The 18,544-nt window shown below is 33.0% G+C and overlaps 1 protein-coding gene across 7 annotated transcripts in view; it reads right to left on the reverse strand.

Annotated features, from left to right (window-relative positions):
• Positions 1-18,544, reverse strand: part of SCAF11 (SR-related CTD associated factor 11) — a 73,929-nt gene that overhangs the window by 24,177 nt on the left and 31,208 nt on the right. For 5 of the 7 annotated variants that reach the window (XM_038577421.1, XM_038577424.1, XM_038577419.1 and 2 more), the window contains 3 exons: positions 9,666-9,743; positions 5,540-5,637; positions 3,366-3,424 (listed from right to left, as the gene is read on the reverse strand). In XM_038577421.1, the coding sequence (XP_038433349.1) occupies positions 3,366-3,424; positions 5,540-5,637; positions 9,666-9,743 (235 nt within the window). Of the gene's footprint in view, positions 1-3,365; positions 3,425-5,539; positions 5,638-9,665; positions 9,744-13,874; positions 14,043-15,270; positions 15,342-18,544 lie in introns of all 7 variants that reach the window. The other 2 variants (XM_038577425.1, XM_038577426.1) reach the window with 2 other exon arrangements.

Raw genomic sequence — 18,544 nt, forward strand, 5'->3', positions numbered from 1 at the left:
TCAAATCATAAATAAAAATTAGTAATACAGGCATAATAAATCGTAAAACTTCCTTACATGCAGAATCAAACTTTTTCTAATTACACACCTTTCTGGACTTACGATGGGATTATGTTTCAACAAACACACTACACTGTAAGTTGAAAATACTTACATTTAATACACCTGAGCTACCAAACATCACAGCTTAGCCTACCCTACCTTAAACACACTCAGAACACTGCCATTAGCCTACAGTTGGGCAAAATCATCTAATACAAAACCTATTTTATAATAGTGTTGAATATCTCATAGATAGAATTTACTGAATACTGTACTGAAAGTGAAAAACAGATAGGCTGTATGGGTACAGATTGGTTATATTAGTAGAAGTATATTAGCTTTTTACTCTCATGATTGCATGGCCCAGCATCACAAGAGTACTGTATGTACTATGTATACGTATCACTGGCCCAAGAAAAGATCAAAATTCAAAGTGTACTTTCTACTGAATGTGTGTCACTTTCTCACCAACAGAAAGTCAGAAATCCTAAGTCTAAACATCATAAATTGGGGACCATCTGTAATCTGAAAATAAATAGATCTTATTTACATATGACATGCAAATATCCATGTTTCTTCAGAGCACCTCTAGTGGTTGTAGTGTAGGCTTCTTAAGTGTGAGAATTCTTGATAATACTCCTAAACATTCTATCAGCATTCACCATTTCAGTAATTAGCAACACCATTTTAACAGTTCATCAGGCCAAGACCTTAGAATCAGCCTTATATGCAACATTCAATCCATCAGCAAATTCTGTTAATTTCACCTCTGAAATATATTCAGAATTGAACCACTTCTCACTATTTCCACCAATACCTTCTTGGCTCAATCTACCATGATCCGTAGCTTAGAAAATGGCCACCTAACTAGTCTCTCAGACCTCCTATGATCTATTCTCCCCATAACAGGAAATTTACCCTTTAATAACATGTCAGATCACGTTACCCTAGAAAATTCCTCTCATTTCACACAGGCCCTAAAGGACCTGCCTACCAATGTCCTACTCTTCCTCCTCTACCTAACTCAATCATTTTAGTTATACTGATCAATGTGCTATTCCTTGAACATATCAAGGTTGCTCTTGCTCAGGGCTTTTGTATTTGCTATTGCCTCACAAACTAGAACACTCTTCCCTGGGATATCTTTATCGCTTCCATCCCTTAATTCTTTTAGGTTGCTAATTTAAATATCCAAGAGGATAAAATATCCAATTTTATCCAAGAGGATTTCCCTGATCCCTTATATAAAATATCATATCCACAATGTCATCACCCTTTATCACTTTACCCTGTTCTTCTTTAAAAGCACTTATCACTACCTGTCATATTATACATTTATCTTTTTATTGTCCACAGAAGATACACTATTAGCAAGTACTTTATCTCTTTTGTATACTACTATACTCCTAAGAGTCTAGAACAGTGCTTAGTATGGTTTGTTGAATGGGAAGAGTTGATCCCAATTCCCTTTGGCTCTACTAGTATAAATAAACATCTTTTTCTTTTTTTAAATTTTTTTTTTATTTATTTATGATAGTCACACAGAGAGAAAGAGGGAGGCAGAGACACAGGCAGAGGAAGAAGCAGGCTCCATGCACCGGGAGCCCGACGTGGGATTCGATCCTGGGTCTCCAGGATCGCGCCCTGGGCCAAAGGCAGGCGCTAAACCGCTGCGCCACCCAGGGATCCCCATAAATAAACATCTTATACTGAGTACGTGCTGTATACGGATTTAGAATTTAAATCTGAGTAATTTTCATTAAATAACTAAATACATGTTAACTGTGTCATCAGGTACATAATCTATTTTAATGAAATAAATAAAACTGGCCATTTCACATATATTAAACTCCTTCAAGTAAAAAGCAACATCATAGGAAAAACTAAAAGGAAAATCAAGTACCCTCAATGAATCCAGGTTTGTAAAGACATTTGCTCATAACTACCTAGGTATTAGTTAGTACTCCTGTAGTATCCACTCATAAAGCATAATGAGTATTTCTAACTATTCTAAGCCACACAAATTAATTAAGGCATCTTCACTTAAGTAGACACTGTGTTACAGGGCTTGGACAGTGTTAACCTTCTGGCAGGAAGAGTTTTCTCTCCCTAAAAAGAAGTCCATGCAGAAGACATATACTAAAGGAATTTTTAGTAGTCCTAAAATTAAGATTAATATAGGGAGAACATGCCAAGTTACTAAAGAAAATCTAACTCATTTATCTTCCTCAGCATTAAATTTCATATCAGATCTTAGAGTTACTGAGCAAAGGTTATCCATAAAAAAGGATGCTAATCTATAGCAATGACAGAAAAACAAAGTTTTGACACCTAAACTTTTTAACAAAAGAAAAATGCTATATAACCACAGAAGCCCTTATACTACTACTTTCATGTTAATAGTAAATTCAACGGCAGTAAATGTGGGGACCTATAAACCTGAAAGATCATGTTAATTCCACTCAGAAAAAGTAACAACACCCAAACTTCATAACATAAAAAATGAAGCTGATTATCATTTATTTTTAAGACCAATGAATTCATTAATTCTTTGAATCTATAAATAGAAATTCATTGTAACCTAACCTGGAAAATAAATGTTCATCCCCTTGCTTACAAACAGCTCATAGTAAATTTTTCTTTGGAACAGAATAAACGGCTTGAACCCTGAGGAGGAGTCACAAAGCACAAAAATGGTGCCATTTTTCTCAGGCCCTGTTGCAGGCTTTCCTGAATTAGAGAACCACACACCAGACAAGAACAAAAGACAGGAATATTTAACTGCTCATGTAGATAAATCTATAAGAGGTGCTTCATTTCCAAACAAAAGTTTCAAATTAAAAGTGTGGCTAGAGGCCAAACCACAACTTCTCCTGGGAACTGTGACTTAACTTCCTACTGCCACAGACTTCTCCTAGTAACCATGAAGCTACTGCTTAGTTTCTGGCCCACAAACTGTTTTACCTCACCCCCCTAAGGACTTGTGCAGAGTGCAGTTAAGACCACATGCAGGCTGCTAACCACCAAATAATTAGAAAACTCTTCTCTCCTTCCCTTTTCTAACACAAACAGCACGTGTGTGCACATACACTCACAGGCCATCTCTTCCATCCCTCCAAGCTGAGCATAAAGGGGAGAAGACAGCATAGGTGACTCCAGGAAAACAGTTTATATAGGACTGATCACAAGAGGCAGAGCTCAGTAGAGTTTTGGACATGACTATTTTCCAAACCAAAACATAACTAATAATTCTTATTAGAACTTTAACACAAGCATTGAAGTTAAAAAACAAATAAGATAGAAAACACAAGAAAGTCACTTACTATGTGTCATCTTCAAGTCATTAAGTTTTGCACTTAATAGATCTTCTTTTACTTTTTTCCTGTAAACATTAATAAAGAGGTGAAATAACTAAGTTATTACTCTGCCCATTTATTTTCAATTTGCTGCTAAGCAAAATAAGACTGATAATGCACTGGATTTTAAATTCTAGCAAAGAAAGCATGACTAGTTGTCACTCCCCATTCAGTTGCCACTTTCCACTCCAATGACTTATAAATGAGGTTCATTACCAAGAAAAAAAAAATCTACCAAGAAAAAAAAAATTTCCCAATTCACTCAGTAAATTAGTATAAAGTATCAGATAGGGAGAGATGTCAGTTTTTTTTTTTTTTCTTCAACTGCTTTAGAAGGGAGGCCAACACTGAATGGATATCTAAGTGTTGTAGAGACTAGCCTATGTGCAGTAAATGTAAGATTGAATGAGAGGAATGCTAAAAACATTCAGAGCCTACAAAGATATTGAAATATTGAATATAAATATTCAATAGCTGACAGATTTTCCACCTTGGGAGAAATCATGAAGGAACTGACTTGGTAGGCAAAAGCAAATTATTATTTTGCATCTGTTATTTCTCTATACCATCCCACTACCACAAATCCCTGAGGAAAAAGCAGTTAAGCATATGGACTATTTCAGCTGTGTTAGACCCACTGAATGGCCCTGTTATAGGTCAGACAGTGACAACCACTGCACTCTCAGTAAGGGCCAGAAAAAATTCAGAGAAAGCATAAAATCCATATCCATGACACAGCTACACCTAGTGATAGGAGATGAAGCTAGCAGAAGTTCTTCAGTGTGCTGGGAGAAGTGTGCAACTATCTTCTATGTAAACATAAAATGCAAGAATCAAAACTGACTCATACAGTTAAAACATTAATAAAATTTGCTCTAATGCATTTACTAACTTGGGTTTATGACTGGGTTCTTGGAATGCTGTGTTCCATAAATCCCTTAAAATCACATACAAAGTTTTGTCTGTAAGTATGTTTTATGAACTGCTTTTCCAGTAGAAGGTGTCTGTAGCCTTCTTCAGATTCTCAAAGTCTATAACGTCCAAAAAGATTAAGAGCTACAGTACTATAAATTGTGGCATAATTTAATAAACCTTAAGAACTACTGTCAAATGTTTTAGCAACTAAATAAATCTACTCTGTTAATAAATAAGTAGTCTGGGGGGGTGCCTGAGAGGTGTCCAACTCTTGGTTTCAGCTTGGGTCTTGATCTCAACTGAGATCAAGCTCCATGTGAGGCTACATGCTCAGCATGGAGTCTGCTTAAGACTCTCTCTCCCTCTGCTGCCCCCTTGCCTAAAATAAATGAATCTTTAAAAGAAGAAGAAAAAAAAGTAATTAGTACCCTGATTTAATGTATTAATCAATCATAGATTTAAGTATGAATTGGCAATATATATTGTCTTAGGAATACAACTTTTGGACAGTTCTGAATATATGTCAGATCAAAATGGGCTTAACTTTTAAATGTATTAGAACAATTCACATATTAATAAATTAATTTCCAGTACACTATTAACTCAATTTAGTTAAAAAAATATATTAAACATCTATTATACTTATGTACTAAACAATGTATTTCTAGGCATTTATGTTTTAACAGCAGCAATTAAAGAAACAAATCCAAACTTGTTAAAACACAAATGGTTGTTACGGTAGGTACCAAGTACCTGCTACAATATAAAGAAAGAAAACCATCAATAATAAGCAGTTTCAATTACAACTGTCTTATGAAGAATGCTGTGCTATACATCATTAGTTACTTTCTACTTTTTGCCCATAAATATTAAAGCAGTGCTATGCAAAATGTGGTCAGTGGAGTAGGGCTTATTCATTATTTGTCATATACAAAAATGAGTAAGCTTTAACTTACACTGCTATAACGTTTTTATTTTACAAAAATATCCATCTAAACAGATTACAGAAAAAAAACTAAAAAAAATCATCAAAGATACAGTTAAAATTCTATTTTCAGATTTCAGCTGGTCTTTTCTTAAATTACCAAGTGTGTGCTTTAAAAGAGGTAACTGAATACATTTAAACTCCACATCATTAAAAAAAAGAAGAAAAAGTATTCTTCTTCATACTAGCTCTCTTCTGGTTCTAAACATTTGGATTCCAGGTTCTAAAGTTTATCACTAACCTCATATAGCTTTTAGAATTTTCACAACAGGAGAGCTGTTTCTTAAAAGAACTTTCAGTTTTGTCTTTTGTTTCTCTCAACTGTCTTCTTACTTGAACCTAGAAGAAAAGCAAAATCATTTATTTAGAGTGATAATCCAGCATCACAAATGATAACTTATCAATTCTCCTTTGAAAGGATAAAAAAGAAACAAAATTGTCTGAATGAAAGAGTAGCCCATATACATATGCTTATTTATTCAAGCATGCTAAACCGTTAAGACTGGGTAAGTATGCTAAAGCTCTGTGGAAAAAAAAATAGTGAGAGGCGTGTAAACAGAAAGTGCTCATGAGCATAAATATATGTATATACATAGGACTGAGAAATTAACTCTATTTGAGGATAACAAAGAAGACTTTAATGACACGGTCTTAATGGCAGGAATTTGTCTAAGGAAAAAATATTCTGAATGGAACAAAGGATACGGTTGCAAGCAACAATGAGAAGCCAATGAAGACAGGGAAGAGTGTATTAGCAGGATATGAAGTCGATGTAATATATTAGGACCAGATTATAAAGGGCCTCAAATAAGAAAATAACTCCAAGGGAACCAAAGAATAAATGGAGCTACTAAAGCAAATGAATGAAATGATCAAATCTCCTTTTCAAGATAAACTTTGCCAGTGATATGGAAAATGAACCAGTTAAGGAAGAGACTATTAAGGCTGGGAAACCAAAAGAAAATTCTTATAGTCATGTCTTATAGTCATGTCGATCTACACTGTGTGTGAGACAATAGTCATTAGCCATATGTGACTAGTGAGCACTGAAATGTGGCTTGGTTGAATTGAGATGTACTCTAAGTGTAAAATATACACTGGATTTCAAAGATACAGAACAACAAAACACAAGGTAAAATATCTCAATAATAATTTTTTAAAAATACTGTATGTTGACATATTAGATATGTTGGATTAAATTAATTATAAAGATTGTTTCTTTTTACTCTTCTAATGTGACTACTAAAATTTTTAAATTATCATAGCTTGTAGTATATTTCTATCGGCAGAACCAGTCTAGACGACAATATGAGGGCTTACAAAAAAGTGACGAGAGGAATGAAGAAGAAACACATTTAAGACATTTCTCTACCCAAAGATGACAGAGAAAGAAAAAATGGAAAAGTCTCAGATGAGTTCTTGATTTATTAATGTTAGATGAAGATATAAATCTGGTTCTGAGGAAAGAGATCTGGGCTAGTGTTAGAGTTTTAGAAGCCATGCAAATACACGTAAGAGCTTAAAGCTACTGGAGTACTCGAGAAGATGTAGAAAGTACCCCCAGAAAATTGAGAGGAACTTAAAATTTTAGAAATTATTTTTAAAAAGGTTAAGGTAGGCAGAGAGCAAAGATTGTAAAAGGTCAGATTAGTAAGACAAACATATATACAAAATTCATAAAAGGATTTTACCGTAAGCCCAAGAAAATAAAGGGTAGTCAAGAGCATCACATGCAGAAAACAAAAACTATTCCAACCTTAGTGAGGACAGTTTTAGTAAAATAACATGATAGAGGTAAATGTTCAATGTAAGTTGAAAAGGAATTATGAAAAGGGAGTAAGTAAGCAAGTATAGATGTCTCTATAGTAAGCAACTATAGATAATTGGAAAGGAATAAGGATGATAAAGTGAAGATTCAGAAGTAAAGGTCAAAAGAAAATATTAAGAACATATAAGTAATGTCACATAATAGGAAATACTTTTTAAGTCTAACTAAATTAGGTTACCACTGCACCAAACTTTTTTATTACTATTTTCTATTTATTTTTTAAAGATTTTATTTACTTATTCATGAGAGACACACAGAGAGAGGCAAAGACATAGGCAGAGTGGAGAAGCAGGCTCCCTGCCAGGAGCCTGATGCAGAACTCAATCCCAGGACCCGAAGGGTCACGACATGAGCCAAAGGCAGACACTTAACCACTGAGCCACCCAGGTGCCCTGCACCAAACTTTTTTGAAATATAGATAGATAGATAGATTAGATAGATGATAGATAGATAGATAGATAGATAGATAGATAGATAGATAGATAGATGATAGATTGATTGACTTGAGAGGGGGAGGGGCGGGGGGAGAGAGAGAGAGAGAAAGAGAGAAAGTCCCAAGCAGACTCTGCGCTCAGTGTGGTGCCTGACCTGGGCCCAATCTCACAACCCTGAGATCACAATCTGAGTGGAAAGCAAGAGTGAGATACTCAACCCACCCAGGCAACACTGCACCAAAATTTTAATTGAAGTAAAACATACACCATATTAAATATAAAACATAAACTGTTATTCCAAGCAACAAAACTTTATTTCACATAAAGCAACAAAAAAAGTTTTAGAGGAAAATGTCTTTGGAAGCTAGTTCATGCTAATACATCTTCAGCAACATAATATATACATAGTCTGGAAAAACAGAGAAGCTGTCTTTCAAAGAAGCCCTGTCTTAATTTTGATCATAATATTACACATTTATATAACGTATCTTTTCTCCAAGAATACTAATTTATACAGATTTATAATTACACAATTACAACCAGCAAAATCATTTTTTACATATGTCATGTTATTTCAATTGCAGTCTCATTTGTTCCTTGTCACTGAGATTCATCTGGTAAAAATATATCAAAACAAATTATAAATACCTACACTGCGAATATCTTTGCTTAAATAGTTTTAGGTCACTTCCATACCTCTTCCTACTCATAAAGACAGGAACCAAGCTGTTTTTGACTTATCCTGATACTTGGGAACATCCCCCCAACCAACCATCAAGGGCATCAGGTATGTATATAGTAAGAATTCTTTTTTTTTTTTTTTAAAGTAAACTCTACCTGCAACGGGGGCTCAAATTCACTACCTGAGATCAAGAGCTGCATACTCAGGGGCACCTGGGTGGCTCAGTGGTTGAGCATCTATCTGCCTTTGGCTCAGGTTGTGATCCCGGGATCGAATCCTGCACTGGGCTCCTCATAGGGAGCCTGTTTCTCCCTCTGCCTATGTCTCTGCCTCTCTCTCTGTGTGAAAGAAAGAAAGAAAAGGAAGAAAAGAAAGAAAAGGAAGAAAGGAAGAAAGAAAGAAAGAGAAAGAGAAAAAGAAAGAAAAGAAAAGAAGGAGTTGCTCACTCCACCAATGGAGCCAGAATTGCTAATTCTTAAAAGTATTTTTGGCTATACATCATTCCTGACTTGTAAATGATACCTCAAGAAATCGTCTCATACATTTTACATAACTACTTACTCTCCTTTTGTCTTTTTGCCTTTTACTCATTAACTCAGGAATATGTTCCTATTTCTTTTTATTCTTTTATTTGTAAAAATGAATCTAACTATAAATCATAATCATGATTCATAATCATAAATAACATCAATGAGATATGTATTTAAATGTGCATCTCATGAAAGTTATTAGGATTAAGCATTATAATAAAATCATACTTAATAAAAGAATAAAAGTCATCTGCCCATGCCAACCTGGAAACTATGAGAAATCTCTCAAGATCTCTATCAATCCCTGCATTCTCCTCCAACTGCTCACTTTCTTTCAAGCACCAGCACTTAAAGACACCATTTTATATTTAGTTTTATTAGCTTAATTTTCCTAACATAATAATGCTTTTCATGAAAGACAATTTTGGGGTATTTCAAACTTAAGTTTCAGTGCACTTGGTCTTTGAATCTCCTATTTCATTTCAAACCCCTTCTCAATGGAAAAATGTATCCAAAGCACTATCCAATTAATCAATAAGTGTTCCTAACATACAAAAGTCCTCACACTAAAAAATTTTTAAATTTAAACCTCCTGCAATATAAGACTAAATGTAAAACTTCTTTTAGAGCAACAGAAGAAGTATTTTGTGGAAAATCATAAGGTAACTAACATGGATATGTCTTCTTTAAGAGGGCAAAGAAATAAAAGGTTCAGAATTTTTGTATCCTTGTAGGTAAGTCTGGGCTTGCCATGCTAAAGAGAAATGATAAATCATATATTAAATCTAAAGTGGAACAATTCATAAATATACTCAAACTGGCAATCTATGAAGGCAAAATCATCTCAACTAAGTTTATGCAATTCATGCTACAAAATAAAACTTGAGTCTTACCTTAACACAACCTTCCAATGCACTCAATTTAAACACTGCCTGAAACGGTTTTCGGTCAACAGGACATGAAGCCAGTATCTGAAAAATGATTAGCAAATTATAACTTTACAAGTGTTTCTTTAGGAAAGATCAAAATTAAACTATAACAAATGCATTTATAATAAGTTTTCTACTGGAAAAGGAAATAGAAAAATAACTTTTTTCTTCTTTCAAATATAAAAATACTTTCCATCTGTACCATGTCAGAGAGTAATAAATATCTTAAATTTGTTAAATTCATTCAAACACTTATTAAGCACCTACTATATGCTAGATAAGTGCACTATAACAATCAATGAGAGATAAAAATCTGTTATCAAGATAATATCTATTAAGACCTGCTTATGGGGATCCCTGGGTGGCTCAGCAGTTTAGCCACCTGTCTTGGGCCCAGGGCCTGATCCTGGAGTCCCGGGATTGAGTCCTACATCGGGCTCCCTGCATGGAGCCTGCTTCTCCCTCTGCCTGTGTCTCTGCCCCTCTCTCTCTCTCTCTCTCCATCTCTCATGAATAAATAAAATCTTTAAAAAAAAAAAAAAAAAGACCTGCTTACACAGCTGAGAACTACTGGTATATTGAAAGGAGAACTACACTCCTTTAGATCACTACAGCTCTGTGATCTAAAGCACTTGGGCAACTCTAAATCAGCTATAGAAGGAATGGCTGAGACAGGTCCTGTACAGATTTCAATATTCTATGACTTAATAATTCTCTCCAAATCAATTATTTTGAATAAACAGTTATATCAGCAATAACTTCTCCGGAAAGTTTCTTATATATCCTTCAGAGAATATCCAATGCATATACATATATATATGGTATATCTTTTTAACATACAAGATAATTAATTCATATGCTGAACTGAATTTTGTTTTTCTTTTAATTATGTATCTTAGATTGGTTTATATTACTATTTCTAAGTAGGCCCTATTCTTAATTAATACCATGGTATGCCTAAGAGTTTTAATTTACACTTTCTTTCAAATAAGTAAAAGTGGGCATATTTTCTTATCTTTAAGAGCTCTTCAAAGTTCTTTTTCTTTAAATTGTTTATTCATGCCCTTTGCCTAACTTTTTTATTAGGTTGCTGGTCTCTTTAAGAAAACTGAATTGCAGGCATTCTTTATAGATTAAGGAAAATCATCTTTTGATCACTAATTGGTTCTAAATGAACTTTATTCTGATAAAATTATTTCCTGTACTTTCAAAACTAATGTGATCAACTACAGGAGTTTCTCTCATTATATATTTAACTATTTATACAGGAATAGGTCTATATTTAAATAATTTGAGATGGAGTGTGTTGTCCACTAGAGTAGGAGGGAAGATTGTGTACCATATAAAAATGCCAAAAGATGATATTATTAATACTTACAGTTATAAAAGTAAAACAGGATTTTAACAACATAATAGCAACAGTCTAAAAGACCACAAGATAGTAAATGGAATTTTGATAAAATTATCTTATATTCCTTAGTGGAAAAAATGTCATTTTTGCCTTTCTGGACTTTGGAACATATCAAGATATGTTTATACAAGCAAAGGAAGACCAGACCATATGTAGACTTTGATCATAAAATACATTTTCACAAAGCCTATGAGAGAAGTCAAAATATAAATTGAGTTACTTTTCACTACTCTGCTAAAAAGTAATTTTTCTTTTCCTGTTAAGTAAATAGGTCTTAATAAAATGCTTTACCACATCTGAATTAGGAAATGTCACCTTCCTGTATTAAATTGGTTCTGACTGGTAAAAGCCAGCTCAGCTTACTTCCAAGTTTTATAGATTTAGGATGCTATTACTTTCCCTACAGAAAACTTGACCTTAAGAAGCTTTGCGACAAGTAGTGACAAAGCTGTCCATATCTTTTTAATAATGCATTGCAAATAGCAATTCTAAGTTCAAGGAACTCAACTATGTGATTGTTGTTTACCACATTAGCATTTTACTATATGAAATTTCTTAAACTAGAAGTTGTATTAATATATTTATAATTCAAAATAATATTTAAAAGTAAAAACTTTCGGGGCGTCTGCATGGTTAAGTGCTCAACTCTTGATTCAGCTCAGGTCATGATCTCATGGTTGTGGGGTCAAGCCCCATGTTGGGCTCTGCACTGGGTGTTGAGCCTGCTTAAGATTTTCTTTCTACCTCTCTCTAGTTTAAATTTTTTTTTAATTTAAAAAAATAAAAATTTTCAAGTTCTTACAAATAACTAAAATTTCAGAATACACCTATTTCTATTTTAAAGGTAAATTTAGATAGACATTCAAAAAAAGAAAAAACAATGATAGATGTAAACTTTGTCTCTGTCAAGGTTTTTTAAAGAACTACTAACAAAGGGAAGTTCTGAATTTATTACCTACTTTCATATCTTGTCCTGATAAGTAACCTTGAGCAAATTAGACTGTGTGTCTTGGCTACCTCATTTGTGAATATACAGATAATAGAACCTCTCTCTATGGTTCTTATGGGAATGAATGGAATTACTCTAAGAGTGTATCGCATATACTAAGCATTGTGTAAAGTCTTCCAAATATCAACTAACTCCACTATACAAACAAACAAACAAACAAAAAGCTTAGTTTGTTAAGAAAAAGACAACCCACAATATGTTGTTTTACACCCAGGGGAGAGAAGTTCCTAAAGATTTTTTGTTGGAATTTGCAAAGCTCATGACACATATGGAAATTAATATATTTCATTGTATCTATTTCAATTTGTAACACTTAAGATCTAATGATAAAGCCAGAGTGTTCAAGAAATTTACTCTATATCAGGTGCACTGAATCTTTCAAAACCTCTGAAATTACATAACCTTATTTTCTTCCTTATTAAATTTCCTTGGTTGACACCAGCTAAACGGTACTCCTTCCTTTAAAACTGACAGTTTTAACCTGAGCCATTCCATTTTGATCTGTTTCAAATAATAGGGTTCTGAGTAAGATTTTGGTTTTGTTCTCTTCTCCGTAAGCATAATTGCCACAGATTTGTTTAAGGTTTCATTTGAAAAAAAGGTTGCAACTGCTACTACAAAAACAAAAAGAAAACAAAAAAATAGTTGGAAAACCACTGCTATATATTCTCACAATCTGTGTATACTTACATTTTCTAAATCTAGTTAGTACTAGAAAATTAAGTTAATAGGTTTTCTTTAGCTCAGACTCAGTCATCAGAAAAAATGCTGAGAACCAAGTTATCCTCTCCAGTTAAGGAAAGCATAGGGAAGAAAATGAGCTACCTATAGTAGATAGAATAAACTATCTTTGCTATGGCTACTCAGAAATGAGAACATCCATTTCTGACCTTACAACAGTTTAACAAACATTTCAAAGGGGAAATAGAAAAGAATTTCGGTATCCTGAGTTAAGTCTTCATTGCATACTTCAGTAAATTAAGATTGACTAAAGAATAAAAAAAATCAAAAACAGATTCTTAAAAATTAAATGGATCATTAATTTTGTATTAATGTATATCGTAAGAAAAGTACAAGGCTACATTAACACATGGCAGAATTGAAAGACATCATCATTAGCAGGAACTAATGCATAAAATTACACATAATGCGATGATCAAATTAAAAATGGTTTGCGTTGGCCTAATTTTAAGGCATTCCCAAGGGTACTTCACCCTTATAAATCCAAGAGATACCCATTCAGAAAATGTCAGATATTTTAATCTTACTTTTCATAGTTTGTGTTACTAATATAATTGATTTATAATTTTTAAATTGTTTTAAAACTGCATATTTAAAACCAATGTAGAAAATTTTGAATATACTTATCATGCTTAAAAATGTGATTTTAGTTTTGAAAACTGTCCCAAATTGTTTTCCTTATATACAACAAAAAAATACCCCTTGATTATTCACCATTTTGATTCCTTATATACAACAAAAATACTCTTTAATTAATCACCTATTTAAACCAATATGGCTTTCATTTAAGTAATTTGTAAAGTAGTTTCATAATCGAGGTAGTTCAATATCACCATTCAACTTGATACAACTACAAAATTAATAGAATTTGATCACTGCTTTACAATGTAACATGTATTAAAAAGTAGAGCATATATTTTATTGTGAAAGCTCTGTACTAAGGTTGTATCATTTAAGGTGGCAATTTTGATAGGAAAAAAAAAATCTTCCTAATGATTTCAGTAAAACATACCCTAGTATTCTGAAGCGTTGTAAATTCCCAGCTCAGATAAACCCATATTTAAATGTAAGAACAGGAAACCTTCCTTATTTGGAATTCAGGATTCTTGATTTCTAATATTTCTTGCTTCCTGTTGCTGCTCTATCCTCAATCACAAAGGCTGCCTACAGATAGCCCCTCCTAGAGAGAGAGAAGCAAGTGTTAAAGGTAAGTGCTTAAAGACTAAATCTCAGTACCTATGCTCATAAGTAGGTTTGTCTGTTTATGGGAATCTCTAGAACATCTATCTTTCCTACTAACAAACAGAGCACATTATATATAACTACAGTTCTAAAACAAATAAAAAGGATTTAGAATGCATATCATTAGAGGCTATTTTTAAAAACTATTTACAAGAACCTATTTTTCTTGTTGATGGTTCCAAGATACCTAGCCTGGACCTCCAAAGAAACTGCTCACCTGTATTCAGACTACATGTTCCCTATCACACTTAAACCAATTCTTTCAAGACAGTCCTTATCAATCCACATTAATGAAACTCCTGAGTTTTTTATAACAGCTTTTAAGAATGTATTCCTAAAGGACAAATGACTGTCAGTGATAAAATTAACATCAAGAAAGTATTTTATCTAACTACTCAAGAACCCTTTCATGTTCTTGAAGATACAACAGTTGGGTAAGAATTACATTTAATTCTAATTTATTTTTACATTTAATAGTTTATATTTTCTTTTCCTAGTAAAATAAAAAAAGAAAATTCCACAAACTACCTGTACAAATCATTTTAAAATTCTGACATTTAAAACTAGGCTATATACGATATGCATTAATTTACCCAATGGGTAAAAGCAGTATTAAATAAAAATCTATTACATTTATGCTTCAATGAATGTTCACAATTAAAAATATTCTTTGCTCTACTAAAGGTTTTACCAAAGGCTTAATTCATGAGGTGAAAACAACAGGGGATTTGGAATAATTAGTCACAAATTTAAGTTCTGGAGGACCCAGAACTAGCAACCTCTCTCACTTTTAAGGATGAAGACAGTGCTGAATCACCTATTGCACAAGTTGTAATAATTAAATGAAATGTATCTGACCATGCTTTATAAGTTTTAAAGATAAGGACTAATAGTATTGTTCCATAGATGTTTAAATTTTTGTTTATGGAGAACTATATAACAGAGAGGTTTAGTTTAATTCAGGAATAAAAATTAAAATTCCAGGAAAAATTTAAGAAATCCAGACAATACAGCTTTTAAAAGCATTCTAATCACCAGAATGTATAAATTTCTAATCGCTGTATAAAAGAATATCTGTACATAAAACACATCAGTAGTCAAGATGTAAGTCAACTAGTCAAATTCTAATTTCTTGGTTTATATTAATTCAAAAATATATTCCTCACCTGTCTGCATTGGGCACTGTTGTTTGACTTCTTCAAGAACTGTACTCATCATAGTAAGACCCTCTTCATTTCTAGTCTCAGAAGAGAAAACATACCTTTGCCAGCTGTTCAATTTTGATTTCTTTAACCTTACTTTCTCAAACTGAAGCTGTGAGCATTTGATATAAAATGGAGGGCTGAGATAAATAAGTTGAAGGAGGATAATTTGCTTATAGCAGAAAAGTTAATCACATTTTAAAAGTTACTTACAAGGGAAATATCTTACTTTAAGATAAAAAAAACTCTAGTGGATTATCAAAACCTCCTGATCACATATATTGTATGTCCCTTTAAACAAAATAATAACTCTTAAATACTTCACACATAAAAATGCTTCCAAGGCTTTAAACTTTAACTGTATTAGGGCCAAAATTTTAACCACTTCTTGGCAATCTGTCAAATCATAAACCCTATTTTCTCAACCTGTGTGTGTGTGAAAGCAGTATCTAAAGGGAATCACAATTATGATCAGCTGACATGACTGCAGCTGTGTGTCAGACTTCTGTAGCCTTCACCTTTCTGATTATCTACTTTAAAATGTGCAAACTCAGAGGATGAAGATTAAACTTATGGGCAAAGTAAAAACTGTCAATATGCTTAGACTATAAAGGTATAATAAGAGATAAAATTTATATAAGTAATATAAGTAAAATATAGGTACATATATATAAGTAAAATTAACTTTTTGAGTGTCTGATAAACTTCAGTGTATTGCTCTGTACATATTTCATCAGTACAAAGGTCTTCCTTGTTTGGTATAGATTCTCAGCTCTAATATTAATGCTTTAATAAAAATTTCAACTTTCCTTAAGTTGAAAGTGTCAATTACTGTTTATTTCAATACAGGCCTATCATGCAAGAATTTCTTGAAATTAGTGGACATGCTTCATTTGTTCTAATGTCCCCAAGGGCAAGAAATTACGATATGGGCCATGAAGGCCACTACGGGTTCCATTACCCTGAATCTTTCTGCCCTGGGTAAGGTGAATTGTATAGAATACCTGCAGACTAAAGCTCAGTTACTTGATCATCTACACGGCCTTGACTTTGGATATAGGTATTTTAGGAGCATGAAAAATTTCAGGAGGGTGTCTGAAATAAATATACTGTGCTACTATATGCCCAAGTTTACTTTTTTCTTACAGAGAATTTCTACAAGGCCTCAAATATTAAGGTGAAAATAAATAAGTACTTCTTTTTGGTTCTTGATATCTATTCTGAATCATATTTTAATGAACTTGGAGTTCATTAAAAATCTCAGATAGCCTAGCTGAATTTCTGAAAGACATATACACTAGGAAGATAATTCTCAACCCATTTTGCACTATTTTCTTATTATGTAGATTTCTAGTCACTATAAATCTCACTTTGATTTCTACCTTCCTACTAAAAGTTAAACATTGGTAAAATTTTGAACTATGGATCAATTTTTTTTTTTTTTTTTTTTACTATGGATCAATTTTTAAAAATTATTTTAATTTCAGGCTATTCCTTGAAGTATTTAGCAACAAACACGGTTTCAGAATCCTTGACTTGAATATTAAATAAACACTGATTTAAATGAAAGAATATTTTAAAAAGCCTTAGTATAGGACCTGGCTGGTTAGGAGCCTCTAAATACAGATGTATATCCTAATCATGAAATCCAACATAAACTGCAAGTCCCTCTTTAGAAAACAGAAAGTGGCTAAGTCCATTAAGTGTCTGCCTTTGGCTCAGGTCATGATCCAGGGTCTGGGATCTAGCCCCACATCAGGATCCTGCTCAACAGGAAGTCTGCTTCTCCCTCTCCCTCAGTCCTTCCCTGACTCATGTTTTCTCTCTCAAATAAGTAAAATCTGTAAAGAAAAAAAAAAAAAAAAAAAAAAAAACAGGAAAAAGAAAAAAGAAAACAAAAGGTGGCTAAGGAAAATGAGAGGCCAATGACAACTAATGAAAAAAAAAAACCCACCAGTGAATCTGAAATCTGATTCTATTTGTCAAAGCACATATATGCTTCAAAACACATCCAAATTTTTATCTTACCAATAAAAGATTTAAATGGAAAATTTAATTCAAAGCCTAAGTGATTCTGTTAACCAATATTCATTTATTATTTATAATGAACAATTTATTGGATTGTGCTCTTGTTACTGTTCAATTTAATGATGGCTGCTATCCTGATTAGGGACAATGAAATAATTCAGAATAACCTCTGGTTATTCTCTGCTTTCAAGGTTAATTACTTCTGTTTAAACAATATTACAATGCCCTACCTACTTTCTTTTAAAAGCAGTTTGGCTTCAATAAATGTTTATATCCAAAGGAATAACACAAAGAGAAAATATTACATACAAGACAGGTATTGATTTCAACACTTAATGTTATCAAGTATTTCTAACTTAAAAAAAATTACTAGGTGGCTCAATAAAGCCTTCAACTCGATTTCAACTCAGGTCATGATCTCAGGCTCATGAGATCAAGACCTACATGGAGTTTTACACTCAGCTGGGAGCTGGCTTGAGATTCTCTCTCCTTCTTTTTGTCCTCCCCCCTCCCCCCCTGCACTGCCATTCTCCCTCAAATAGAATCATGAAAAAAAAATTCTCAGCAAGAGTTTAAAAAAAAAGGTAAGTTTAGAACTGTCTGATAGAGTTGAAAATGTGCATAGTACACAATCAACTAGTAGTTCCACTTCTAGGTACATACCCTAGAGAAACCTGGAACATGTACACCATGATAAAGTAGATGATTGTATTGAAGTTGCATGTAGAGCACAAGGATGGAGAATCATGTCTATTCTATACATTCTAATTTCAGAGAAAAGCATATGCTCAGACTATGCTGCTGAACCTTACAATTATGTGATCACTAATCTTATAAAGGCACTGAATTGAAACCCTCTACCCATCTAATAACACTGCCTCTCTACGGAAGCAAAATCTCTATTTTTAAAATATTTAATCACAAAGCAAACTAAGGTGCGTTAAATTCAACACAGATGAAATCTTTAATTGGATGGCATTGAAAAATATGCATTCATTAGTCAATGCTCCTGCAAACACATCAAGATTTATAATTATATTAAATAATTAAATTAAACTCAACATATTTTTTCCCAAAATACATTTTTACTTCTGCTTAGTCCCTTCTTGCCAAGATCAGTTTAGGCTTTAATCTAATTACAACTGTTTCCAAGTATACTACTATGAATTTGATTCATAGTAGTGAATCAGAACTTTTTCCTCCTTCCAGA

Source organism: Canis lupus, chromosome 27 (assembly GCF_011100685.1).
Source record: "Canis lupus familiaris isolate Mischka breed German Shepherd chromosome 27, alternate assembly UU_Cfam_GSD_1.0, whole genome shotgun sequence".
Taxonomy (NCBI): domain Eukaryota; kingdom Metazoa; phylum Chordata; class Mammalia; order Carnivora; family Canidae; genus Canis; species Canis lupus.